Source organism: Scleropages formosus, chromosome 20 (assembly GCF_900964775.1).
Source record: "Scleropages formosus chromosome 20, fSclFor1.1, whole genome shotgun sequence".
NCBI classification, from domain to species: Eukaryota; Metazoa; Chordata; class Actinopteri; order Osteoglossiformes; family Osteoglossidae; genus Scleropages; species Scleropages formosus.
The window spans coordinates 20,864,989-20,892,581 of NC_041825.1; the positions used below are offsets into that span (position 1 = coordinate 20,864,989).

Consider the following 27,593-nt stretch of genomic DNA (forward strand, 5'->3'; position numbering starts at 1 on the left):
TCTGCAATGAAGTGATAGTGTGTAGTAACAGCACATCTACTGCTGCCTGACAAATGCTAGGGGCTTCCTTTCTATTCCAAGAGCCACACTGTACAGGTGCACACAGATGGAAGGTGTCCATGTTGCAGAGCCCTTTTTCATGTCCAGACATTTTTGTATTCACTATAATGGGGCTCAAAATTAAGTCCTGGAGAATTGTATGGAGGAGCAATATGACAAATTGGCAAAATGTTGCACTCAAGCACAATAGTTACTGAAAACCAACAGCATTTATTTGACACACAAAAATAATCTACAATAGAGAAATAAGGTAACCAAGATTGCTTCCCCCCCCAAAACTCCTGCCCTGTTTGTTTACAAACACATCCAGACCACACGCAGACACACACAGAACAAAGATACATTAAGTAGTTTAAGGACCATACACACACACACTGCACCTGGTGTCCAGTCTTCCCTAATGACTTGTCTTTGGCTGCAGTTCTGTCAATCCCCAGGTGGGTAAGAGGTTTGAGACCAGATGGGTGGGGTTTCAAGGAACAGGAGGGCAGGAATAAGCTCTGCTAAGCTTAAGTGAACAGAAGAACAGACAAAACAGCTGGAGAAGAGCAATACAAATCACTTGTTTTACACATTTATCAACCTGCATAGTTTCACTTACAACCTAAGGCTTATTTTATATTGAGTTTGACTATAAATAATCCAAAAACAAAGTTCAAGTAGGCTACAATCTGGTCATCACCCCTCTCTTCCTTTCACAAATAAAAGGAGTTGCGGTTTTCGAGTTCATATATATGTATATAAAAAAAGGTCCAGTGTGAATTTCGGCACCAAAAGGAAACACACTGAGCTACACCGAAGGGGATGTTCTCTCGCACACAAATTCTGTACAGACTGACCCCAAAAGACAGGTACACACAGTCACACATCTTCTAAACTCATCTGTGTGTAAACTGGTTACAAATAATTTATCTGTATTAATAGCTACGTCTTTAACAGTCTGTGGTGGGCAGGAGCACATCACCCCCTGCAGGACAGGACTACCACTGAGAGGGAGTCGTAAAACAGCACGCAACCTATGTCATGATTCAGATTTCATAGTTAAATAAGTTTCACACAAATCAATAGAAACAAGTGGGATGAGTAGTTAAATACAAATTAAATTACGTAGCACTCTGCTGCACTCCCTCTCTTTCCACAGTGATAAAGGTCTGTCATGTAAACATGTTGACAAAAATGGGGAAAACAAATCCATTCATCCATCCATTCCAACAGCATCATTAATAATTACAATATTAATCATGGTAAAATAATTCATGAGGATCAGTCCTGGGAGCATCTTGAGAAAGCTCCCACTGTTGGTTTATTCATCAAATCAGAACAATCCCAGCTTTAGTCATTTCATAGATTCAAATCTACAACATTCCATATCCTACAGCTTAGTGAGACTTCCTCGTCATGTCTCCACCCTGGCTTTGGTTTGCATCTGGGGAGAAGAAGACACATCAGTGAGCGACGCAGCACCGCCTGCATTCCTCAATTTGGGGGGGGGAATGGGGGTAGGAGACAAGAGGGGGATGAACATGCTTTCTATTCTACCTGAAGATATGGCACATGCTACCACTGCTGGTGGACAGGCACACGCAGAGGGAGTGGGGGTGTCACCCAAGAAGCCCACACAGACAGACAAGCAAACCAATAAGAACAAGAATCACGGCGAAGGGGCAGAGCTTGGGGAGGGACAGAGATTACCTGAGAAGGCAAGCTGCAAGTGAGGAGGTAGCGCAGCCTGAGACCCTGACTGGAGGCTCTTTAACAGATCTGAGGAAAAACAGAGGGAGGGAGGGACCCACAGAGGAGGTGCAAAGGAGGCGAGGAGCAGGAAAGAGGATGGAAAATAAAAGTGAGAGCAAAGATGTGAAGGATAAGATTGGTTAAGAGGGGGGGGGGGGACAGAAAGGCAATAAAGGGAGGAAGATGGCAAAGGGGGTGGGGAGAGGAAATGAAGTGATGAACAAAATGTGAGCGTAAGACCAGTACAGAGAAAGACCAGACACAAAGACTTCAACAACAGGACAGCATGGTGTTTGGACCAGACACCTGATGAACACAATGCGGGTGCGCGCACGCACACAAGCTGACAACTCTGGGCTCCAAACTATTCTTCACCTGTGTGTTGCACCCTAGTTATGCCAAGAACACCCTGCCCCACATACACTCCCATCAGCCCATCTCGGAGCTGCTGGAGCCCCACACTACATGTCTAAGTGGCATTTTATTCTCGATTAAGCACTGCTGATAGGGACGCTTGCTGTGAGAGCACCAGAGTGGGCCTCTGCTGTTGTACCTTTAACCACAGTATTTACCAGCATAGGGCTCAGATGAGTCTCACCCACTGCCACATGTGGATTTCCATTAACAGTACAGTTTAAAACCATACAGTAACTGATCAGGTGCAACACTGAAGATGAGTACGAGTCAGCAGCGTACACATTGTTTCAATTTTACATGTAATACACACAAAAGGCAGCAAACTGCCTGCTTCTGCCACTCCTGGGCCTTTTGCTGGACAACCTATACTCTGTATTGTATTGGAGAAGAGAGACAAAGTGAGGCATTTTTGTGTGAAACGATAAGCAAAGTTATTTAACACAATGGAAGTGAAGAGCATGGATATTCCCAGCAACCCCTGTGCCGTCAGAGGACAGATCCCAGGAAGCCCAACCACTAACTCACTCTGTGCCAGGGTGTATCCTGAGCTGTTGCCCGCAGAGGCCCCGACTCCGCTGGTCCCTGCCGCCCCAGGTGTACTGAAGTTCAGCAGCGATGGGAACTGGAAGGGAAGTGACACGGGAACGAGTCCTCCCAGCATGCCAAAACCAAGCGGGAGGGAGGGGGGGGCTGGAGGAGTGGGGGTTCCAAGGAGACTGCTGCTGGCCGAGGACACCTAGGGCAGGGGGAGAGGAAAAAGATCAGGACAGGTTTTTGATTCTGCAGGCAAATCGGTGGAGCTGCAGGAGTTCATACTGGACCATGTCAGGAAGCCTTCAGAGTTCAACATAAGGCAGCAAAAGAAAGGGCCATTAATGTAAATAAAAAGAGAACATTTGTGTAGACTTGAAGTCTTGAGAACTTTTACCACCATGTGAACCCTTTACACGATAAAAACCTGAAAAAGGGCACCAGGAAAAATGCTTTAAAAGCAGTAAAAGTGTCCCCATCTCATTTTCAAAATCGCAGATGCTCTCTCTCTGGGTCAGGAGCAAAGAACCAACATGACAGCATTCCTCACATGACAGCATTCCTCACACTTGCCCCCACTGCAGCTCTCAGTCAGAGGAACGCCGTTTTCTCCAAGGCAATAAGATGCCAGTACTCACTTGCGACAGCTGAGAGGTAGCCGGCGTTGTGGGCAGCGGAGGAACGGGCGCTCGACTCGTCACCACCTTGGACACCTGACTGGACACCGCCATACTCCTTGGTCGCTGTCCATGATTGGCCGAGACAGTAGGGGAGGGGCTTGAGGCAGGTCTGCCTGCGATGGAGGAGGAGCTTGATGGAATAGTGACGCCGCCGCCGCTGCTGCTGTTGCTGCTGTGGGGGGGGGCCTTCTGACCTCCCACTGGGCTGTAGTTGTCCTGCGCTGGTTTCACAGAGCCCCCCGGAACAGAAAAAGGCGGGCGGAAACCGGCATTCTTGGGGGAATACTGGTGCGCAGCGGGCATCGCCTGAGGTCGTGAATGAGGCGGGACAGAGGGAGACGAGGATGGGGATGAGGAAGGGGGTGGGGCAGGGGGTCGGGGGGTCAGTTTGATGATGGGCGAGCTGCTACTGTGTGACGACTTTGTGAGAGTGGCTTGCATGGGAGTGATGAAATTCGACTGGTGATGCGGATGGGCTTTGGGCTGGGGGTGCGATGGGGACGTGGCAGGAGAGAGACAGTGGGACAGTCGTGGCGTTTGGGGACTTTTGGGGTTCACCTGGGGCGGGTGCGAGTTTAAGCGAGACTGAGGAGACACGGTCATGCTACTATTGCTGCTGCCATTATTACTGCTGGATTTGGGGCTGCTTTTGACCAGTCCAGAGGGGGCTGGAGCTACCCCAGTTTTGACTCCCGGGGGGCAGAAAGACTTCTGCTGGGGCGGCAGCAGCGGAGAAGCAGTGGGTGGCGGCCGTGGCTTAGGGGGTGACGGGGAGTTGGCTGGGTTGAGTTTGTTCAGCCCTGCCATTCCAGGCCTGTGAGTAGAGGGTATTGAGGGTCTCTGGGTCTGAGGCAATGACCCTACGGCTGCCTTCATCATGCCAAAGCCATCGCTGCGAGCAGCCACTGAGGGCGAGGAGGCAGAAGAAACAGAGGGCGGCCGAGGAAGACAGGAGGAGGAGGAAGAAGAAGGAGTAGAGGTAGTCAGAGTGTTCATGTTACCTGCAGGCACTGTAGTGGCCTCCTTTTTTACAGACAAAGAGGAATGTGTTAGAGGGGAAGAATACTGGGGTAAGGAGGGTGTGGGTGTAGGGGTGGAAGTAATCATTTTGGGGGCATTCTGAGACCCTGGGGGGGAGGGGACACTGTCACCCTGCGCCAGCCCTTTAGCAGCACTACTGAGTAGGGCCAGCGCATGAGAGATGGAGTCCAGTGAGGGGACGGTGAGGTCCTCGTCCAGTGAGTCAGACAGACATATGGTCTCTGAGGGGGAAGAGGGCGGGCGGCGAGCCGGAGGAGCCAAGGAAGGGGTGGCTACTGTTGAAGGAGGTGTTCGCTGGACCCAGGACCCCTCCTGCACAAATAACAGAGGACAAAATTAAAAGAGTTGCAAAATCAACAGCAGAGAAACCGGTCACAAAGAACAAGACGCATCATTCTGTTGCAAGAGGGAGAGGCAAATATGACTAGCGTCAAGTGGACAAAAGCCTTGGCTTAACCACCCTTGGGTTTTCCAAGAGATCAATACACAAGGGCACTGCACACACTTACAGAAACTACATACATGGCTTTCAGAGACAAAAGGGCAACCAACAGAGGACCAAAGTGTCTCCTCACCTTGGTTTTAGCTTTAGGAGTTGGAACAATCTTCTTCTTGGCACTGGACAGGAGGAAGAGAGACCAGGTGTGAGCATTTCATTACTACTATTCTTTGTAAATATAACAAAACCATGAATACCCATGAAATAATGTCCATGTATGGAAACGCACTGCATATTGTGTTAACCTTCATCATCCACAAAACCGCCAAAAATAAAATCCTCAGCAACAGACTGCGGCCCAAACATACATGGACACAAGTCTAAATGCACACAAACTAATGAAAGCACATCATCCACTCCTGCACCAAAAAGGTCTACAAAGTACAGCTGATTTTGCATCGGAGTTTCTAGGAATTCTTTTACCGTGAACGGCAAGACGCGGCACTACAAATATACGCAGCTGACGTGAATTACCAAGCAGTGGTTAAGGGGATGGTCAGAAGGTTTCAGAATGAAATTCCACAGCTGCTGGGAGAAAATGCTGCTTTACCACAGAGCTACCTGAACTGCTTCGCTAACCATTTTGGCGCTAGCTGTGTGGTCAAGATTCAAACTGTGTGCTTATAAAGATTCCTACAGTACATGTGATGGCTACATGAAAACTCCCTCCCATAAACATGACAAGATGGTCAAAAACTCACAAACTGCCCGTAAGGTGACTGTGCACAGCCCGGCTTTCTTTGAACAGCATCCTGGGAAAGAGATAAAAACACTGCTGCTTTCACATCGGTAGGCAAAAGGTAAAATGTTTTTTTTTCTTTTTTCTGAGAAAGCAGTACAAAGCATGATAGAAATCCTGACAGAATAGGGTTACACCTGCAGCCAGGTGATGGAGAGGGGCACCACCAAAGATGACTTGATAGAGACCACAGTGGCCACAGAGCTCATACCTGGCCTGCATCCAGCCTTTGGGCCACAGTGGTTTGACCTCATTTTCCAGAAAAGCCTTTAGGTAGTCCTCCACAGAGAGCGAGGACTGGCCCTCTAGCTCGTAGCAGCTGAGCTTCACACGGACCAGGCTGCAAAGTAGTCCCCTGCGGAGAAAACACGGGGGAGGGTGGTACAGGGATTTGAGCTGTTTGTCGGCACAGAGCACTAAAACGCTGACTTGCATCACAAGAGGTAGACGGAAATAGCCAAACAGTATTCAAGTAAGTGTGCTGCTATTTTAAATTTAAACTAACATTCAGACTAATCAATAATTAAAGCAATTAAACTAGTCTAACACAAATGCCATCGGCTGAATATTATCAACCATGATTGAACTTGACCCCTTTGTCCAATTCAGCTTACAATCTTAGGTTATATAAGTTACTTACCCATTTATACAGCAGAGTAACTAATAGAGCGATTCAATATAAGTACATTGAAATGCATTAAAGCTTCCGTCCACTGACTCCAAGATGACACCTCTAACCACTATACCACCTGCTGGCACAAATTAAGTTCTAGCATTCATTTTCCATTTAGCTAAAGCCATTATGCAAAACAATTTACACTTGTTAACCAATTTAAACAGTGGGCTATTTAATCTTGAAGACTTCAGAACAGAAGCCTCTCTCAAAGGTAATATTGTAGTGGTGCCACAGGCTGTGTAACTGGATGTGGGTTCAGTCAGTGCTCAGTGTGTGTGAAGTTTAAATGTTCTTCCCATGTTTCTATGGCTTCCCCCTCAAAGACATGCAAACTGCGTGTAACATGTGCCATGTTCTGCTGCACAGACAGAAGGAGAGTGGAGAGAGTTAAGTGCAAGTCTCCTTAGATAAAGGCAGCAGTTAAATACTACATAACAACTGTACCTCATGTTGGAGAAAAAAGCTTCTGCTAAATAAATGTAAATGTCTCGGGCCATTCAACTATTAAGACATGCACAAAATCCAGCATCGGTCACCATAAACGCGAAGAGTGCCTCAATCTGAAGTAGGGGTACTAAATGCAACTGAAAGGGCAAATCTTGGGGTATGATTGTATACTGTCAGCTTTGCTGTAAAATTAGGGAAACGTGTTCTCGTTATCCAAAAGCTTTACTCAAGATGAAAATAAATGCCAATTCACAGAATTACACACAGGCTGAAACCGCTTGTTCCAAGCAGGGTCGCGACAAACCGGAGCCTAACCCGGCAACACAGGGCGTAGGGCTGGAGGGGGATGCACCCGGGACGGGACGCCAGTCCGCCGCAAGGCACCCCAAGCAGGACTCGAACCCCAGACCCACCAGAGAGCAGGACCCAACCAAACCCGCTGCGCCCCCCTCACAGAATTAGTATCGCAAATATTTGTTTTAACATTAGATAAACAATTGCCATAAAACTACCCTGGGTGCAGCCATTTAAGATAAATGAAATTAGATATTTCACCAAAAAGAAAGCCAAATAACATTAAGACATAAAACACTTAACGGGAAAAGAAGGAAGTCTGTCCTACCTCGGGCTCACGCACCCCGCCCACGAGCCGACAAAGTGCTGTAGACGCACAATGTTTTTATGAGCTTGGCATAGTGCCCGTTTATTATTAACAATTGTATATACAGTAACTCAATTTTTTAATATAATAGGCTTAACTATGAATAAATTATGATTTTTTACTTCTGGATGACTACAAAAAAAAAAAAAAATACTTTCAGGGGGGTGGTGGTTCGTAACTATGAATTGTAAGTAAGTCAGACGCTTGTAACTCGAGGACTGCCTATATAAAGATAAATAACGCATTCCCAGCTATGTGTCACCTGTGTGCAACCGGGTTTCACACTGCGTACCAGAAGTGGAAAAAGTACCTGAGTTTGTCATCCCAGACAAATTTCTTGCGTGGTCCCATCACCCTCTTGCCCGGCTTCTCCTCGTCATCCTCCTCTGAGCCATTCTTCTCCCCTTCCTCAGACTGCTGTCTGTACAAAGCAACAGACATCACTATTGGGCTTGAATCCCCGGCTATGGTCACGAGTATGTTGCTAGCCTAGTAAATCTTTAAAACGATTCAGTAAAAATTAAGCTGTAGAAAGAGTAATATTACCACATAGTCAAGGTGCGTATGCATGAATACTGGGGCAAAATGTTGCAGCTTAGCACAATGCAAACAATGAGTAAGTCACACAGAGTGCCATAATACCAACATGAAGTGACAGAGGTAGAACAGAGAGGAGAGGACAAACAAGAGGAGGAGGAGGAGTTTAGTACTTGGCAGCCTTGGCCATGCAGTCCATGTTGTACTGAGCAATCTGTTCTGGCATCACGCTGCACACTGCCAGTTTCAGCTTCAGCAGGGGGGCACGTAGCCGATCATCCTGGGCAGGTGGGCAAAGAAAAACAAGTAGTGTGACAGCACACCGCCACAACCAACAACACAACTACATGCTGTCGGGCAAAAACGTGCACCTAATTGGATCGCATGATTCTGCAAGGCACAAACTGAAAGCCTATGTGAGAAAATAGGTCTGGTGTGTTCTGTTTCTGTACACAATGCCACTGTGAAGTTACAGAGCTACAGTTCTTATTAGCTGCCTGAAGATTCGGACAATGGGGAGAAAGCATCTAGTGTAAAGTACATAGTGTCTATGAATCACTGAACACAACTCCAAAAAAAAACACCTACCTGTATGTTGAGGCTGAGCTTCTTGAGACGTTTCAGCAGCACCTCCTTGTTGCATGGGACGAAGGCCTCCAGGTGGGAGTAGACAGCTGCACGCACCACTGCAGGCTGCTCTTGCACCTGCAGCTCGATGCTGCAAGAGAGAGATTACATACAACAAACAGAGCTCAGAGTAGATGAAAAGTGATAAGTTATGTAAACCTTTGCAGTTCTGGATTACAGCAGAAATATTACCCATCAACCAGTAGTAGCACAGTACTAGAACAGACACACCGTTCCTGCAGCCAGCAGGTCCCCAGCACAAGGAAACCAAAAGGCATGCTCGAAAATTGGCTCCAATGAGTACAGAGGATCCACCCTGACCACATAATCCTAAAATCAGGCCAGATAACATGTCTAGCTACCAGTAGAGTACTATCTGTACCTGTGTGATCAGAGACATTACTTTCTGTATTCAAGATCAACAGGTTTCCACTGTCCAACGAAGCATCAATTACAATTGGCCATTTAAGAGGAGCTATAACCATAATTGTATAAATTAGTCACAACATGAATGAACATGATGAAAACTGCAAAGGAGCTATGTTTGTGAAGAGAATCGAGGTGCTGTTTGTGCTTGCATTGCCCGATACTGCCTAAGGGATTGTATGCTTCCAACTGCAACCCATCAGATTTTATTTTTTTTTAAATTTATTATTGATGGGAATGCCATAAGCAAATTATTGGGGAAAAAAAAAAAAAGTGAGATAAAACAGACCCACTATTCTGGGCCTTACATAAAAAGAATGGATACAAACACTCACTCCAGGAGGATGTTATTCATGTCCAAGGTGAAGAACTTTTTCCTACCCTCCTGGTCAAACTGACGAGATGCCTGAAAGGAAGGAAGACCATGAGAAGTCTGCAGAAAATGACTCTGAAGTCAGCCATGCACTAAATATCAGGGTGCTGCAAGCTTACATGCTATACCACCATTCAAGAAAGCAAGAGCCTACCCTGTGTTAGCATGCAGATATAATACGGGCCCTCGTCTTTCCCCCTTTTCCCTCCAACACCCTACCCTTCTCCCCCTGAACTGCCCTCTTCTGCCAGTGTCCTTCCCCCACCCTCACTTGCTTTCTTTTGACACTAAAAGCCCTCCTGTCAGAGAACGTTATACTGAGACAGCTGATCGACAGCTACAGTTTGAGGCTGTGCAATATGTATTATGGGGCACTCTTTCATCCAGGATTAGTTTTTCAGCATTTTCTTCAGACCTTTGTGCAAGAACTCTGCAGGCTTAGAAGTGTAAGATTTCCTCCGTTCATGCATTCTGTGTGTCATTCTGCATCACAAATTAGCAAACACAAATAGACGGCTGGCACGTGTGCAAACACTCACCACCCGTAGGTCTTCAATACGTTTCATGAGGGGAGGCGGGAGATCATCTGGGAGCGGCGGGGGTGTCAAGATTCCACTGCCTGTTCCCATCTGTCCCTGTCCTTTCCCTAATGCCCCAGCTCCCACTTTCTGCCCTGCCAACATGCCCGTTCCAGGCAAGCCATTCTCCCGCTGAGCCGGGCTGGAAGACTGGGGAGAGTCTAAAAGCCCAAAGTCAAGGTCACCGAGGAGGTCCTGCAGCTCATTCTCATTGGTCGAGCTCAGTAGCGACATCATGGTTGGGTCAGTCGCCAGATCAGCGATGGAGAGGTCATTGTTGGAGTTGGAGTGCACGTGGGAGTTGTGAAGCGTGGCAGCAGACACACCAGCATTGGCCACTTGGGCACTGGCACTGGGTTGAGAAGTGTTGGCCACATTGCTTGCATTCTTCTTGCGCATCTCCTCCTTCTCACGATTAAAGCGCCGCAGCATAGCAGCCAGACAGAGAGAGTCCTTCATAAGCTTCCTCTTCTTCTTCTCCGGTCGGTGAGAATTCAGAGCAGTCACTCTAGAACCAGGGAGAAGGGACATCATGTCAGCTCATTTAAAAAGTAAGGTTAATTTAAGTTCAAAAGTAGACTTCCACAAAATTCACATTCAAAATCTGTCAATGAAAAGTTACAGTACACAAAGGAATCTACCATCAAACAATCATACAGTCAATTTTCAGATGAGAATCTCAGCTGCAGTACTGTGGGTTCAATCCAGCTCAATCTGCACTGTTGGAATTTTCTCCCTGTTTGCATGGGTTTCCTCCAGGTCCTCTGGTTTCCTCTCACAGTCCAAAGACACACGTTTCAGGTCAAACGATGATTCTATTGCCCACAGTGCGCAAATAGGTGAACAGTAAATAAGGAACTGATTGCCCTGAAATGCACTGGTGTTTCATCAAGGGTGTACTCTACCTTAGGGCTTTTCAAACTGGGGTCCATGGACCCTAGGGGGGCTGCAAGAGGGAGCCAGGGGGTCCGCGGAAAACTTGACAAAATAATTTACAAGATCATTTTTTACATAATTTATTTGTTCACCTAAAGATGTTAACCAAATCTACATATAGTTTCGCCATTTATAAGAGTGGTTCCTTATAACGTGTTTATCCCAAAATGCTTTGCACTCTTTACATTTTGCACTTTTGCGCACATGGTACGTGCTAAGAAGCCGCACGATTGCCAATTTGGCAAAGCATTATTATTAGCAGTTAATAAAGACATTGTCAGGGAGTTATTTGGAGAGGAAGCGGCGCGAAAAGTAGATCGTGTGCTTTTGTCGGACAACAACACGGTGAGCAGGCGCAAAGGTAATAAATATGGACAATGATATGGCTTCACAGCTTTTAGAATACGTGCATTATGTGAATATTTATAATATATATATCAATAATATTATAGCGAACATTTTAAACAAGCGCTGCAATTTGCATCAAAGTACTGATGTTGCTGCAAATCAAGCACAGCTTATGGTCTAAATCAATCCATTCCTCGCTCAGGACAAATTTATCAAGGGACTTCTTTTTTGTAGAGCCCTTGAAGGCAGAACCACAGGGCAGGACATATTTAATATGATGGATCAATTGATGACGGTCAGTTCAATAGACTGGTCTCGGTGTGTTGCAGTGTACAGTACTGATGCCAAGCGCAGCGGTGCTGTGACTCTGATCAAAGAGAAAGTCCCCCCCCCCCCCCCCCCCCGAGATGCTGTGGCCACATACTTTATGCTTCACCGTGAGGTTCTTTCCTGTGGCCAAACGCATTGATGATGATTTCCATCACATGCCGAAGGATGTAGCTAAAACTGTGAACTACGCAAAATCACAGCCCTTGAGACACAGACTGTTTGGTTGGTTTATTCTGCAAAGAAATAGATGCTGATTATGAGGGCTCGCTGCTCCGCTCAGGGAGGGGTGTAGGCGCTGCGCAAAGAGCTCAGAGTTTCTCTGTGGTGAAAAGTCGGAGCTTGCCAACTGTCTCGAAGTCCTCGATCAGAGCATGCAAGGGCACAATGTTCACATACTGAGTACACAAGATAAGGTGTGCGCAAAAATTCACATGCATGTGGGAAAGTAAAGCGAAAGAGGGAGTTACAGGAATGTTTCCTCTCTATAACCAGAAGTGCCACTGATCTCCTCCACTGCTGACAAGATCACACCCATAATCCAGTCTTGCCGGTCACATCTTCGGAGCTTTTTTAAACAATATTTCACTGATTTGAACAACACCCACCTGGACTTTGCTAGAAACCCTTTTGCACCAGGGGTTGGCACTCATCTAGGTCTAGCAGCCCAAGAGCAACTGATGAGGGAGAGATGGAAAACAAGGTTCCCCTGCCTTCCTCTGTCTATAGGAGTTTTGGATGTCTGTGAGAAAGGACTTCCCTGTTTTGTCTGAGAAGGCAATAATGTATCTTTTACCTTTTGCCACAAACTACTTTTGTGAAGCTAGATTTTCAGCACCGAAAGTACTTCAGTCCAAGCGCCAGGCCCCGCTGGAGATCCGAAGTGACGTGCGCCTGCATGGCTCTCACTAAAATGAAACCATGCTTTGACAAACTGTGGCCAAGCCACCGGGATCATCCATCCCATTAGGACTTGTTGAATCGGTGAATGTGGTGGCGTTTGGTTTCATTCACGTGTTTGTAATGCAAATGCTGCCCTCCAGGTATAACTTTTCATCTACCAGTGCCTTAATACTGTGAAAAAGGTACCCTGTTCAGTTAATGTAAATATCTTCCAATTTTTCAAAAATGCAAAAAAACACTACAGAAGCTACAGAAAATTAATTGTGAGATTTTTGGCTATAGTGCTGCCAGATAAAAGAAAATTGTTACTGAAAAAGCATTTCAGATGTACGTTTATTGTAATAGGAATTGCAGTATGTCTTTAGATTTCAGAAGTCTTTACACATAAAAATATATAGTTGCCTTTGTATTTTAGGCAAGGAAGTATCATATTTGAGGGTCCTTGGGATTTAAAAGTTTGAAAATCTCTGCTCTACCCCACACCTTGGGTTTCCAGGACAGGGTTCCTGCATTGAACAAGTAGTTAATGATAACTACACAAACACACACACTGTCTGAAACCGCTTGTCCCGAGCGGGGTCGCGATGATCCTAACCCGGCAATGCAGGGCGCAACGCTGGAGGGGACACAGCCCGGATGGGACGCCAGTCCGCTGCAAGTCACTCTAAGCGGGACTCGAACCCCAGACCTGCCACACAGCAGAACCCGGCCAACCCGCTGCGCCACCGCACCCTCCTAATGATAACTGGAACAGAATAGTAATCATAGCAATGGGAGAATCAGTAAAATCATCTCACCCCTGTTTAGACACTCTGTTCTTCCTGGGTTTCTTCTCCTCCATGCTGCTCCCTTCTTTTTTCTTTCGTTTCTTGATCACCTGTTCATCACCATCCTTCAACTTCTGTGGGCAAGTTTAAAGGCAGTGAGGCCATCTATCAACCACTCGACAGTTACTGAACGCAGCGTCCAAGGCCGCATTCCAGTGAGCACCCCTGCCTTAGCCGTGTGGTAAACAGCTCCAGTGACAGGATGACGTGCTCACCTTGTGGGGTTTCCCGTCTTTGTTGCCGTCCTCCCCTTCAGACTCGGAGGCGGCTCGGAACTGCAGGGTACCTGTGTTGATGTAGAAGCCTCCCAGTTTGGTGGTAAGAGATGCTGGAACCAGCTCATCGTACTGCAACAGAACACAGCAGACAATTGGTAATCAGTAAAGAACCATGAAGCCAGAGCACAGAGTATCCCCAACACCCTTCCTGCATCTACTTGTCAAAAGAAGCAACAAAGCAAAGCAGAAGGGGACAGATACATACTGGACAGTACTGTAGTTTCTGTCGCAAGGCTAGCAGCATGCTTAAATTCAAATATAAGAGGCTGTAATAAGACAGTGACCGTACAGAGGTGCACTGGTACTCACAGCCTCCGAGTTGTCTATGAACGGATCGCTCTCATCGTAGCCAAAGCCAATGTCAATCAGGTCCTGCATTCTGTCTTTCCTCCTCTTCTTCCCTGCACTCCCCTGCGACAGGAGCAAGAGCCACATTCAGCACTGCAAACCACACTGATACTTTGGACATTATTGGGAGGGAGAAAAAAAAAAAGAATTCAATTCAAACTATGAATTTGATTAAAGTATTTTAAAGCTTAATATTTTGTCAGTATAGCGGAATTAATTTAACAAAGTCAACTAAATCAAATTGTACCGGGGGGGGGGGTCGGCTGTAAATTTGCAAATCTGCAGGGCAAGAATAATCTTATGGTCAAGATTTACAATTTTACTGAGCGCATGCCAGCACAGTGTGGTCAAAAACATGTTCCCAGCACTAATCGGACATACTATTTTTCAATAAACATGCAGATGCAAGGCCACCTCCCCCGACTTGAAAACCTTTGTGTAAATGAGAATGTTTGCATCCCCAGTTCAGTATCCATGGTGATGCAGGGCCCTGTGCTGAGCTGGCTGGGTGGGGGACTCACGTATTTGCTTTCGAACTTCTTGGCCAAAGCCTCCACCTCGTGCCTCTCGCGCTCCTCATCGCCAAAGGGGTCATTGGGGTCGGAGCCCGGAGTCGGCCCCCCGGGGCTTTTCTTCACCTGAGCCAAACAACATACAGACGTGAGCCTGGCAAAGGACACAGCTGCCAGAGATGCACGAGACCGGAACTCCGGCATGTCCGCAACCGGAAGGGTAAAACGACAAGCGCGAAGGCACCAGCATCACTGAGTGGGGAAAAAAAAAAAAGAAAAAAAGACTTTAAAGTGTCCAATACAAGATCATCATGAAAAAGCTAAACAGAGCAAAACAAAGCCCAAAACAGCACAACTCGTCTGTTGCACCTTCTGGCTCATAAAACCAGCAGCTTCAACTCATCAGCTTGGAAGCTCCGGTGTTGGTAAAAGTCTTCTCTCACGTTTCTGAGAGTCCCGACTCACTGACGACTGAAAACCCATCCATCCTGGTCACACCACCACGGAAAAGGCGTGACAGAACTTGGCCCTGACGGTTGCCGGTTCGAAACCCCGCTCAGGCACTGGCTGGCTGGTTGGTTGGTTGGTACACCCTGCCTGACCCAGCTGCTGCACGACTCGAGCGCCTAACTCTGTACGAAGTGCCACACGAGCCATGATGACGAGAAGAAGAGGCAGAGAGAGAGAGAGAGGAAACTGACTGACTGACTAAACGCGACGAGCCGGGCTGCTGCCAGCGCGCGGCGGCGGCCATCATTAACACTCCGTTCGTTGCCTCAGGCTCGAGTCGCTCAACTTTCGGCTCGTTCCCAGCTGCCGGAGGAGCGTCTGAAGTGAATTTCATCTCTTGTGAAAACTTCCGGAGCGGATAGAACCCACCCGGCGGGGTCCGCTGGAGCCTAGTCAGTGCCGCTCAGTGCCGCTCGGCGCCCCACCTGCGCGCACTGCAGCAGCTCGCTGTAGTTGAACTCGGCCGACGCGTGGTCGCTGGGCTCCGCCAGGCTCAGGTTGAGGCGCACCGTGACGCCCGCCCTCTGCTCGCCGTCGACGACGTCCGCCTGGCCGCTCGCCTTCGCCTTGCCCAGTACGCCGCAGCCCGCCGCCCCCGGCTCCTCGCCGCCGCCGGCGGCGGACGCCGCCTGAGCCTCTTCCTCTCTCCGCCGCTTCTTGAGTTCCAACGACGGGGCGCCGGCGAAGGCCGACAAGGTGACGAACGGCACTTTCCTCGGTTCGGCCATTTGGATGCAGGCGGCCGGACCTCGCGCTCCTGCGCTCCGACTAGCTACTACTCCGAGGAACTACTTTAAAACGGTGCGTCGGGGCCGCGCGTGGACGAGAGAGACGTTGCGTCCCAAAAAAGAGGCGAGGAAATCCTCCGCACCGCGTTAAACGAGTTCCGGGGGGTGAGAGTGTCGGGGAAAAGTTGTTTTTTTCAACACTCGCATCCTCGACTGCTAAGACACGGAGACGCGGAGGGAAGCCATCTTCCACATCGGGGGTAAATAAAATCAGCCAGAGAGAAGTCGCTGGGCCTGCGCGCTCCGCGGGAACGGAAACTGAGCGGGCAGCGCGGACCAATCACAGGCACATCCGTCGTGCCCTGGACCCTCCCCCTCAAGCCAGCGCGAGAACCTGGTGAATCAAATGCCATTTTGGCTCAAGGCAAAGGTCCGAGTGTCAGGTCACGCCGGGCAGTGCGGGAGAACCAACATGGCGAGCGCAGGGGCAGCGGTTTCCTGGGGAAGTCGTGCGCAGCGCAGCCGAAATGCTGATGGGCTGTTAGCGTTGAGTGCGCTTTCCAATTGTGTGAACGTGTTAGCAAACTCTCTTTGCTATCATCTGTGTAGTATAGCATGGAAGTACCAAAAACTGTTTTAAATCTCGGAAAGAGGTGTTTTATTTGGTTAATTATTAATATATGCATGCCGAACATCTGGTGGTCTCTTGTAATGGTTTGAAAAGGGGGAACGGCAGAATGAGAGAAAACACAGAATTGGCTGTGTGACTAAATATACTTTTAATTATAAAGAAGACTGCAACAGAATGTAACACCAGCTACATTTTTTTTTAAATCTTAAACTCAGCAATGCAAAGAGTACACACTTCAGTATAAACAATAACTATGTACAGCATAATGCAGTAATAATGCACTCTCATACTATACCAGCATAAACTATTAAAAGATTTGTGTATCCATATTTGTTTTTTGCCTTTCTTTTCTTTAAAAACATCTCAATGTGAACTTTGATTCTTTCTCAATGGAAACATTAAGCGTGATTGACCTTTTCTTTCTAAAGCCCATTATTATAACAGGTTGTTTCGTCACGTTCCATTCTGCGAATGAGGTGACCCACAGACTGGAGCACTTGTCTTATTAAACAGACACTCTGTTGTCCTTGGCCCATTTCTTCAACGTTCTCACAATGTACTCGACCTGTGGGTTCCCGGTGTTCCTCAACAGGGGCAAGATCTCCCTCAGCGACTCTCTGTGACGTGAAACATCGAAGCCCAGGTTATCGCAACACCTCCCTTAACACAGGAGGACGAACTCCTCGCGCAGTAACAGCGCTATACAATTTGTTAGAGTTACGTTTTCAGGAATAACATACTTCAAAAAAAAATTAAACAGTAAAGAAGATGTACACCCCCTGGAAAAGAATTGTAAGAAACGACCAAAAAGTGCACGTAATAAAGAGATGCTATAATCAATCAGTTCAACATTTGTTCCACAGAATTAGTGTGATGCGGAGAACCGGATAGCGGCAGAACACAAACTTCAGTACAGAACACTGCATAAAGGTAAAGAGGAGAGACGACGCTGTTGCTTGCGAGTATACCTGGGCTCTCGGCCAGCAAGAATGAGCTGAAAGACCCCCACGCAGGCTCCCCGCTTGCCTTCCCAGTACTCTGGGCTTGGGTCAAGCCTCTCTAGAGCATCAAATGCCTTTGCGGAGTAATAAAATTGCCCCATCTGGAAAATGGAGCAAAAAGGTTAGTTCAACAAAAAACGCAACGGCCAGCCAAGCTCAGGATTCGTACAGCACTCAGAAAAGAGGGGACAACCTTATAGCAGTCATTTGCAATGAGCTGCAGCAGGCTGAAGGACTCTGCCGACGTCTCCATTTTCAGGTACAGCTCCCAGGCCAGTTGCGCTTTCTTGTTCATGATGTCTAAACGAAGAAGATACATGACAAAAATCAACACATCATCAAACAACAGTAATAACCATAATGAAAACGATGGAAATACATACAGCAGCGCGCTAGCCAGCTCAGATACACATAATCATTCTTGATCTTCTCACTCTGGATCAACAGGAACACCTATTCACATAACACATTGACACATAAAGCCACACTAAAATACTACATATTATCAAGTTAAAAAAAAAAAAAAAAAAAACATTTTAAGTCAATGCAATGTCATGCATTACTGTAACAAGTCATAGCAATGTTAGTCATCCTCCAAGGAAATTGTCATCCCTCCTTCCGCATATTCCCAATTTCTGATCCCAAGCTATAAAGACAACCCCAGATTTTGCTAAAATTCCTGAAAGTAAAGGAAATATCTGTGCCGTTGTTTTTTCTGAATATCAGCATGTACCGTACAGATCACGTTGTGGTAAAGGATGACAGGTGCAATACCTCCTCTGCCTCTCTGTAGCTGCCCACAGCCGCCTTGGCCTGAGCATAGTTAAAATTAAACGTGTCATCATTGTAGAAGTAACTCTGAAAGAGAAACAAATCGATATGCGTTGACCTTCAGCACCCCAAAAGACATACCCTTGGTCACAAGCACATAATGATGAATTGTGTGTGTGTCTATTGACCTTGACTGAGTTGAGGTAGATGAGCACATCTTCAAATTGCCTCAGCAGGAAGAAACAAGAGGCCATGCATTGGCGGCCAGGGATGGTGTCTACGGAAGACGAGAGGCGACAGCCAAAGTTACGTTGAATGTGAAGCGACGCTGCTCGGTTACACAGCTGCGACAGAAAGAATTCCTAAGGATAGCCCGTTTAGGGGACGCTATGCACGCGGCGGGAATCGTTGGAATACTTTATAAGTTTATGCCCGTGTGCGCTCACCGCATTCGCTAGCGGAGCCTCCCACCAGCTGAAAGAACTGCTGAGCGATTTTCAGGTGATCCCTCTGCGGTAAAGAGGTGGAATAGAGACACAAAGAGAGGAAAAGGAGGAGGTCTCAACCGCTGTCGCTGCCGTGTCACATGTCAGAGGGTGCACTTCCGACAACAGGCTGGTCCGACCGCGGTGCTCCAAGGAGCGCTAGCGGAGGTTGTTTCTACCAGCAGGCATAAACATTTACAAGTCCTCACACCACCAGGGAACAACCTCATAATGATCAAGTGGCACCGAGTGCTGGGTGTACCATCTCAAAACACGTTATGCCATCACTCACTCTTACCTCTCTTGCATAAATACACCTGCTTAGTTATTTACCTACGCTATTCATTTAAACAACATCCACCCATTTATCCCCGTCTTCAACGTATGTCTCTATGCATGTTTTTCTGCATATACATTGCATATTCACGTTGCTGCGACTAAACAGAATCTCCTTCGGGGATTAATACGGTTTCGTTAATTCACGCATTCGTCCGTTCGTTCGTTTTCCCCCTTTTTTGGTTTCTCCACATTTCCATCCACCATCTAACGATCCCAACGTCCTGCCGTTCGTACGTTTACCTGCCGAAGCGACAGCGCGCGACTTTAACTCACCGATCCGACTTCCTGTCCCAACGCAGCGTTCACAACTCCTTTCAAAATGTATTCCTGAGAGAGCAAAGAAAGGCGACATCAGAACATACTACCCACTCACTCACGCTAACTGTGCTACCCCTAACAAGCGTCAACGTGACACACGTACGTAGGGTACGCCGATGCGCTGTAAGCCTAACGTTGCCCTGAGCCCGAGGGATCCTGCTTAACGCTCTCCTTTCTCCCACACTCAATCCACAATCGAAGTACAACAGTGAACACGGTACATGAAATGGGTAATGAAGAAAAACGGAAAGACAAAAAGCAGCAGAAATTAATTACGGAAATATTTCGGAGGAAAACTGAAAAAGCAAAGCATAAAAAGATTTACCTGTGGCGTGGTGGGTTCCAGGTCTTTGATGAGACTGTAAGCTTCCTGAACATCATCTTGGATGAAAAAAAAAGACAAGGTGACAGTTGTGTGGTTACGTTCTCTCTATTCATTTGTGCCCATGATTTTGCAAACTGTGTAGGTCCTTTATCCCAGGAAAGAATACTTGATTCACAGATTGTTTGCTTGCATAACTGGGGGGGGGGGACTTAAAAGGTGGCTGTTTCTCATGTCAAGTATAACTCAACATAACATTACTGTCTCATTAATCACATTTCAAAAAATTTCCGATCCGTTTTACCCGTCATGCTAAAAAGCTTCAATGGTACAAACCAAAAACACTCTGGCGCCGTAAGTATCAAAACGGGCACTCATTTGCGTAATATTTCGCCGGGAGCACACTTCCCGATCCTTATCGGAGGCGGGAAGAAAGGGGAACATCTGGTATCGCCTTTGAATAAATAGAGCGAGCAACAGCAGACTACACTAGGAAACGGCTTAATATGCAGAGATAAAGGTTTCCAGCAAGAACCTTCGGAATTTAAAAGACATGCCATTGCATAAGCTCTGTGAGTAATGAATTCCATCGAGCTCTTTGTACTGCGGAACCGAAGTAAGCGTCGTGAGGAGGGACCGGCGACGACGCCGTAAATGTTCAAACTACGGCCCTTCTAAGTAAGAGATTAATCCCGAGTTCCCGCAGCAGACGGGAGAGCAGCGCAATCGAAACTCACCCTGTCTCAGGTAGTAGATGACCAGGTTGAGTCGGGCCTCGGAGATGACGTCGATCAGCGGGGGAAGCACCTGCAGGGCTCCCTCGCCGCCCCGAAACACCACCTGGGATGACGGAGAGCGTGCGCGTCACATAGCGGCGCAGGATGCGGAAGCCACCGGCGCACGGCGGCAAAGCCCAGGGACGCGCTCGTCTTTCAGGATGCTCACCAAGTTGTGACGAATAAGCTCCTTGGCAAACTCAAAGGAACTGGAGGATATATCGATCAGGTTCTTTAACTCTGCCTGGAAGAGACACGGAATGTGAAGGGACAGAGCAAGGGGGGGGGGGGGGGTACATCTGTCATCGCTAAAACAGAGCACTCCTGCGCAAAATTACAACGCTGCCGAGAGAATAAGGTACAGCACATTAAGCACAGGTGTAACTTGGATGGAAAGTCTCATTATGATTTAAAAACGTAATGAGGGCGGGGCACCAGGTAGAGTGGGGGTCACAACTCAAGGGCCCAGGGGTTGAACCCCACCTCCTGCTGTAGCACCCTTGAGCGAGGTACTTACCCCAAACTACTGCAGTACAAATAACCCAGCTGTATAAACGGTTTGACTGCAAACTGCTTTTCTCAGCTACATAAATAAATATAAATGAGGATTCTCCAACAGAGGGGGTGCGGTGGCACAGTGGGTTGGACCACAGTCCTGCTCTCCGGTGGGTCTGGGGTTCGAGTCCCGCTTGGGGTGCCTTGCGATGGACTGGCGTCCCGTCCTGGGTGCCTCCCCTCCCCCTCTGGCCTTATGCCCTGTGTTACCGGGTTGGCTCCGGTTCCCCGCGACTCCGTATGGGACAAGCGGTTCTGAAAATGTGTGTGAGATTCTCCAACAAGCAGAGCACGTTATATAGACGCGCTAGCCGTATGATGAGTCACAGAGGGCGCGGCGGCAGCATCTCTTTACCTCCGCGGCCTTGCCATTGTACAACCTGAAGTGGTTGCAGGCCTTGAGGTTGAGGGCGATGGTCGAGTCGGGGACGCTCTGCAGATAGACGGCCAGCACCTCTTGGGACACGTCGTAGTAATCAAGCTTGTAGTAGCACAGAGCCACGTACACATTGAGGGCCAGAAAGTCCCTGCAGACGGTCACATAACCCACAAGAAACTTAGCAAAGTGCTGCGTCTCATCCTTTTCCACAGCTCCGCTCTTAGCCCATTTCTTTGGCTTGCTGGATATTTCTCCCCATCTCTCTTCCTCCCCTGCGAACGCAGCCGCTCGTCCCCTCTTTCCCGTCGCATCTTCTCCGTTTCGGCACGTCGCGGCTTCCCGGCTCCCGCTACGGCATCACCCGAGCCAGAAGAGCAGCAGACGCCGTGCCCAAGAGCAGCGCGTCGGCGCGTACGCGGTGCCGCGAAGCGGATTTCTCAGACGCGCTGCTCGCTGATCCCTTTCCACGTACGACGGGGAAGTAAAGAGTACCGTCCCTGCTCCGTTTCTCGGTGCTTGAGGCACCAATGGACCATAAGATCCTGGTTTCCTCACTTGCCATAGAAGGGACAGCAGGCAGCGTAGCGGTTACAGCTACTGCCTTTGGATCCAAAGGCTGCAAGTTTGAATCCCACCTACTGCGGTAAAGCCCTTGAGCCAGGAACTTACCCTAAATTGCTCCAGTAAAAAATGACCCAACGGTATAAATGGGTAAACAATAAGGAATAGCTTAACAGTATAAGCTGCTTTGGAGAAAAGCACAAGCTAAATGAACAAATATATATGTATGATAGCCTGAATAACAGCACCCTACCGCATTTCAAAATGCCACACAATACGCTCACTTAGTTTACATGCTAAGTAATGTAACATAAAGCACATTCGCTCCCGAGCGAGTATCACCGACACTGCCCTTTTGGGGGTAAATCTCAGCAAGCGTATCGCATGACAGCGGAAGCGTGGCTGGGTTTTCGAAACCTGTTCTGCAGCAGGATGCGCTTGTAGATGTCAATAGCCTCCTGGTAGTGGGAGCGCATGTAATGGATGGAGGCCAAGCTGAGCTGGTCTTCGGTCACATCCTCCAAGTTCTGGTGAAAGCCCATCAACTTCTTCTCGTCGTTAAACTGGACAGGAGGGTTGCAGCGAAGGAGGGAAGAGTGACAGTGCAGTCGATGCCGGTAATAAAATATGGCACAAAACGTGAAACGTTAACAATCGAACACCGGTTCGCCAACATCTGAGTCACAAACGGCGCTGGAACTTTTTACTAACGATATAAACGGGCGGCACGGTGGCACAGCGGGTAGCGCTGCTGTTTCGCAGCGCCTGCGAGAGGACAGGGGTTCGATCGCCGCTCGGTCTGTGTGGAGTTCGCACGTTCTCCCCGTGTCTGTGTGGGTTTCCTCCGGGTGCTCTGGTTTCCTCCCACACTCCAAAGACATGCTGTTCAGGTTCACCCATTGTGTGTGAGTGACAGTGAGAGTGTGTTCCAATGATGTATGGATGAGTGACCCAGTGTAAGTAGTGTATCTAGCAGTGTAAGTCACCGCGGTGAATAAGGTGTGCGGGCTCATAACACTACATAGAGTTCATTGGAAGTCGCTTTGGAGAAAAGCATCTGCTAAGTGAATGGATGTATATAGAACAATTTGCAGTCTTAAGCACTTCTGTCACTTGTAGTCAACAGCTCAGGTAGGTTTGTGTGGATTACAAACCCATTAGATCAAGTACAGGACAAGCACACCAGGGCCCTGCTGCCACACTAGACAAAGTAAAAGTCCGCTTGCCGAAAATTGTGGTTTTGGACTAAACCTGCTGGCATAACATACTTTTGTTCACTCCAAGTTGTACATCACTTCGGAGGAAAAGCGTCTGATAAAAGCACAAATTTAAATCTGGAATTTAAATTTAAACGGAAAAGCGTAAATGCTGTAAACTTTGCGAGCTTTTCACAAAAGAATCTTCTAAGGAGCGAAGAAATGCTGTTGCATTTACGGAGATTTTTATTTCGATGTCACTGCAGTCACAACGGGCGCCACATCGACTCCTCTGTAAAGAAGCGCTGGTTATGCGAACAATGTGCGGACCCAAAAACACTCCGGCGTCGCTTGACAACGGGGACGCGTTCCGAGAAATGCGTCGTTAGGCGATTTCGTCGTCGTGAGAACATCACAGAGCGCGCTCGCAGCACACAAACCTAAATGGTATAGCCTCGATGCGAGAGACGCGGCAAACACAAGGTTTTTACAGCGAAGTGTTTTACAGTAAACTTTTTTATAAGTAGAAAGAGCACGCTCTAAAATAATGATAAAAAGTACAGTATAATAAATACATAAATCAGTAACATGCAGCAGGTGTTTATCATCGTTATCAAGTATTACGTACTGTACATAACTGTATGTGCTATACTTTTATACAACTGGGAGCGCAGTTGGTTTGTTCACAGCAGCACCACCACGAACACGTAACACGTCGTGCCACGACGTTGCTGGTCGATACGTTTTCATTCCATTATAATCTTACAGCACTGGGGCTGCGGTGGCGCAGTGGGTTGGACCACGGTCCTGCTTTCCGGTGGGTCTGAGGTTCGAGTCCCGCTTGGGGTGCCTTGCGATGGACTGGCGTCCCGTCCTGGGTGTGTCCCCTCCCCCTCCGGCCTTACGCCCTGTGTTGCCGGGTAGGCTCCGGTTCCCCGCGACCCCGTATGGGACAAGTGGTTCAGAAAATGTGTGTGTGTGTGTGTGTGTGTGTGTGTAATCTTACGGGACCACAGTCGCATATGCGATCGGTAAGCGGCGCATGACTGTATACACTATAGACATATTTATATATAGATATTCTCTGTATATGAAAGGAATACAGACATACAAATATACGTATATATACTTACAAATATATATTCCGTGTGTGTGAATATATATATGGGAGAGAGGGGTTCATCTCACCTTGTGAGCCAGGTGGAAGAGCAGCCGATTCTGCAGCTGACTCTTTGGAGCTTTGAGAAAAGAGAGAAAAAAAAAAAAAAAACGTTTATATTACATTTATTCATCTAGCAGACGCTTTCTTCCAAAGCGACATGCATCTCGCAATGGCGCTGCGAAGAACGGCACAATTATACGCGGCACAGCCGAGAGGTTACGAGTCGTTCAGCAGCATCGCGCGGCGGCCACTCTTACGACTTATTAACTGGACCGCGTTCTGCCTTTACAAATAATCTTTCGGAAGTTTTCTCCGTGACACAAGTAGGTTTGGAACTCGGTAACTGCGCTACCTTTGAGCGCGGCCTCCTCAGCCTCCTTGTACATCCCCAGGAAGAAGAGCGTACAAGCCAGGTACACCCACACCTCAACGGGGCAGCCCGGCTTCAAGATCAGACTTTTGTACACCTGAGGGTCAACAGCACTACACATTATATTAATAATAATAATAATAATAATAAATATACATGTCATCAGAAGGCCAAACGGGATTGAGGTGTTAAAGAAATTTTAATGAAATATTCTTGACCTCCATGGCTCTCTTGTAGTCCCCCAGATGGAAGGCACAGTAACCAAGCCACAAGTCTGCATCCTCTTGTCGCTCACCAGCGCTGCGCTGGAACTGATACGCAACATTAGCCGATATTACATCACACGCTTGTGGTGTATTATCTCAGCACCTGCAGAAAACGGTTAACGCCATTTAACGCGCGTTCATCCGCACACATTCTCAGTGATCTAGACACGGTATCATCACCACTCCCCCCCCAACCTTTAAACCTCTTGCGAACTATTTAAAAAAAAAAGAAAAAAAAAAAAAAAAAATCCTACAATCTTTAAACAATAATTCAAAAGCACTGATCCCAGTTATAGCCATTGTATTGAGTATTTTACTCCAATTGTAACCAACAAGGGGGCACGGTGGCGCAGTGGGTTGGACCGGGTCCTGCTCTCCGGTGGGTCTGGGGTTCAAATCCCGCTTGGGGTGCCTTGCAATGGACTGGCGTCCCATCCTGGGTGTGTCCCCTCCCCCTCCGGCCTTACGCCCTGTGTTGCCGGGTTGGGCACCGTGACCCCATATGGGACAAGCGGTTCAGAAAATGTGTGTGTAACCAGCAATTCCAGTAAGATTTTATGCTCCGACCATGCAGTGTGAACACATGATGTCCTCCTGGTCTAACATCGTTATTGTTAGTGCTGTTAGTGAAGCAACCAGGTAATTGTGAAAGCATCTGCTTTCGGACTTGGAAACCCCAAGTTCAAATCCCACCTCCAGCGGTAGCACCCCCTGAGCGAGGCACTTTAGCTGAATTGCTCCAGTAATAATTACCCAGCTGCATAAACAGGTAAAACATCTGAAGCTGCTTTGGGGGGGTAAAAAAATAAAATCAAATAAGTGCAAGTAAACATTATTTCATTTATGCCTTTGTCCAAGGCAACTTACCACGTTAATTACCTTTACACTAATATTTGGGACAGTGGCATAGTGAGTAGCGCTACTGTCGTGGTGCGAGAGGATGTGGGTTCGATCCCCGCTCGGCGGAGCTTGCATGTTCTCCCCGTGTCTATGTTGGTTTCCTCCGGGCGCTCTGGTTTCCTCCCACAGTCCAACAACATGGTGTTCGGGTTCCCCCATAGTGTGTGAGTGACAAAGAGAGTGTGTTCCACCGATGTATGGACGAGTGACACGTTATAAGTAGTGTAAGTCACCTTGATGAATAAGGTGTGTGGGATGATAACACTACATAGAGTTTGCTGGAAGTGTCAGCTAAATAAATAAATGTGAACATAATATTCCCATTTCTGCAGCAGAGGATTCATAGCGCATCAATTCTGGGTAAGTACACTGGAAATGGGAACGACAGCGGGAGCAGAGATTTGAACCAGGGAGCTTCACGCTGCAAGGTAATGACGCGAACCCCTACGGTACACAAGGGCCGAGGTTAGAGCCGCGCACGCCGCGCACGTGTACCTCCAGCAGCGTTATGGCCCCAAGGTAGTCCCTCTGAGCCAGGTAGTCCTCCAGCCGAGGGGTCTTCTTGCCCTTGTTCTTCTTCTTCTTGTCGCTGGAAGGAGCCTCCCCTCCGACAGCAGGCTTCACCCTGGACAGAATCTACGACGCGCCGCAGTACAGCGATAAACACCCGGAGAGCGGCGTCCGGGGCTTCCGCGAACACGGCCAACGCCACCGTCTAACCTATTTCTGCCAGGACTCCGAGCATTTGCGGAAAAAAAAAGGCGACTTTCAGAAACGAGAAAGAAAACACACGTGACTTGACACATCCTGGCGGATTTGTCTTGCAGTGTCAAGTCATGTGTGTTTTCTTTCTGGTTTCTGAAAGTAGTATAGTACAGTATAGTAAAGTATAGCATAGCATAGTATACTAGTGTAGTATAGTATAGTAAAGTAGTATATCATAGTATACCAGTGTAGTATTGCATAGTATACTAGTGTTGTGTACCATAGTATGGTATGGTATGGTAAAGTAGTATACTATAGTATACTAGTGTAGTATTGCATAGTTAAGTAGTTTAGTATAGTATACTAGTGTAGTATACTATAGTATAGTATGGCAAAGCAGCATGGTATAGTATACAAGTGTAGTATAGTATGGTAAAGCAGTACAGTATCGCATACTAGTGTAGTATAGTTATAGTAGCATAGTATAGTATACCACTGTAGTATGGTATAGTATACTAGTGTAGTATAGTAAAGTATAGATAGATAGATATATAGATATATATGGAGGTTAAAGCTGGATCTAAGACCCCCAAGTTAACTCTGACTGACAAAATCATGATGAAGAAATTATTTTCCAGTCCAATTATTGTGTTAATGTTTACTAAACAAAGTAGAACTCAGCGATTTAGAGATACATTAGCCTAGGCTGCTGCTGCTGCTGATGATGATGATGATGACGTACTACACAGAGACACACTCACCATGGCCCGTGTGGGCGCGCGCGCCTGTTGGTAGCTAAACCGTCAGCAGCAGCGAGCGGCTCAAGGCAGGAAACACGAAGGACCCGAGCGGTTCCATCCAAGGAGACGCGCGAAGAAAGCGGAGCTGCAATTAACGCGTCTTCGCTAAAAACGTCGCTAATGACGTCCAGCACGCGCAGCCGACGGGCGTGCAGCCGCCTCTCTCGCTCTCCGGTCGCCAGGCAACGAGTCCGCACGCGGCACAGGAAGTGCTTTCATTACCGTAGGGGAAACTAGGAAGAATGTGAACTTGGTTCCGCGTTTATTTAACAGCTTTCCGATTCCTTTCATCCAAAGGTCTAAATATTGCAAA

The 27,593-nt window shown here is 47.6% G+C and overlaps 2 protein-coding genes across 6 annotated transcripts; both read right to left on the minus strand.

The window, feature by feature from the left end:
• Positions 1–16,125, minus strand: ubn2a (ubinuclein 2a). 4 transcript variants are annotated; one of them, XM_029246673.1, is made up of 17 exons: positions 15,441–16,125; positions 14,515–14,631; positions 13,955–14,056; positions 13,583–13,714; positions 13,338–13,441; positions 9,988–10,534; positions 9,411–9,481; positions 8,611–8,740; positions 8,196–8,302; positions 7,796–7,906; positions 5,913–6,056; positions 5,664–5,714; positions 5,039–5,081; positions 3,381–4,775; positions 2,737–2,947; positions 1,753–1,821; positions 1–1,486 (listed from the first exon to the last, which is right to left on the minus strand). In XM_029246673.1, exons 1-17 carry the CDS (start codon positions 15,741–15,743, stop codon positions 1,440–1,442), a joined length of 3,684 nt encoding a protein of 1,227 aa, XP_029102506.1. In that variant the 5' UTR covers positions 15,744–16,125; the 3' UTR covers positions 1–1,439. The 4 variants fall into 4 exon arrangements, with proteins under 4 accessions (XP_029102506.1, XP_029102508.1, XP_029102507.1 ...); XM_029246674.1 differs by having other exon boundaries at positions 1,440–1,486; positions 13,338–13,438; XM_029246675.1 differs by lacking the exon at positions 1,753–1,821.
• On the minus strand, positions 16,124–27,467 carry ift56 (intraflagellar transport 56). 2 transcript variants are annotated; one of them, XM_029246677.1, is made up of 18 exons: positions 27,242–27,467; positions 26,271–26,411; positions 24,828–24,920; positions 24,592–24,706; positions 24,266–24,315; positions 22,299–22,444; positions 21,297–21,468; positions 20,556–20,630; positions 20,348–20,450; positions 19,614–19,669; positions 19,244–19,297; positions 18,593–18,656; positions 18,335–18,423; positions 18,150–18,233; positions 17,759–17,828; positions 17,569–17,675; positions 17,343–17,476; positions 16,124–16,991 (listed from the first exon to the last, which is right to left on the minus strand). In XM_029246677.1, the coding sequence occupies exons 1-18, from the start codon at positions 27,242–27,244 to the stop codon at positions 16,880–16,882; spliced, it is 1,668 nt and encodes a 555-aa protein (XP_029102510.1). In that variant the 5' UTR covers positions 27,245–27,467; the 3' UTR covers positions 16,124–16,879. The 2 variants fall into 2 exon arrangements, with proteins under 2 accessions (XP_029102510.1, XP_018617420.1); XM_018761904.2 differs by lacking the exon at positions 27,242–27,467 and having other exon boundaries at positions 24,828–24,978; positions 26,271–26,316.
• Between the last annotated feature and the right edge of the window lie 126 nt (positions 27,468–27,593).

Excerpts from the sequence above, each read along its gene's own strand:
- ubn2a (XM_029246673.1), bottom strand. The coding sequence starts at position 15,743 with ATGGCCGAACCGAGGAAAGTGCCGTTCGTCACCTTGTCGGCCTTCGCC. Across the intron at positions 14,632-15,440 it reads AGCTGCTGCAGTGCGCGCAG|GTGAAGAAAAGCCCCGGGGG; the intron begins GTGGGGCGCCGA and ends TGTTTGGCTCAG. Across the intron at positions 13,715-13,954 it reads TCATAGACAACTCGGAGGCT|TACGATGAGCTGGTTCCAGC; the intron begins GTGAGTACCAGT and ends GTTCTGTTGCAG.
- ift56 (XM_029246677.1), bottom strand. Across the intron at positions 22,445-24,265 it reads TCTTCCACCTGGCTCACAAG|TTTAACGACGAGAAGAAGTT; the intron begins GTGAGATGAACC and ends CCTCCTGTCCAG. Across the intron at positions 20,451-20,555 it reads AGCTTATTCGTCACAACTTG|GTGGTGTTTCGGGGCGGCGA; the intron begins GTGAGCATCCTG and ends CCGTCATCCCAG.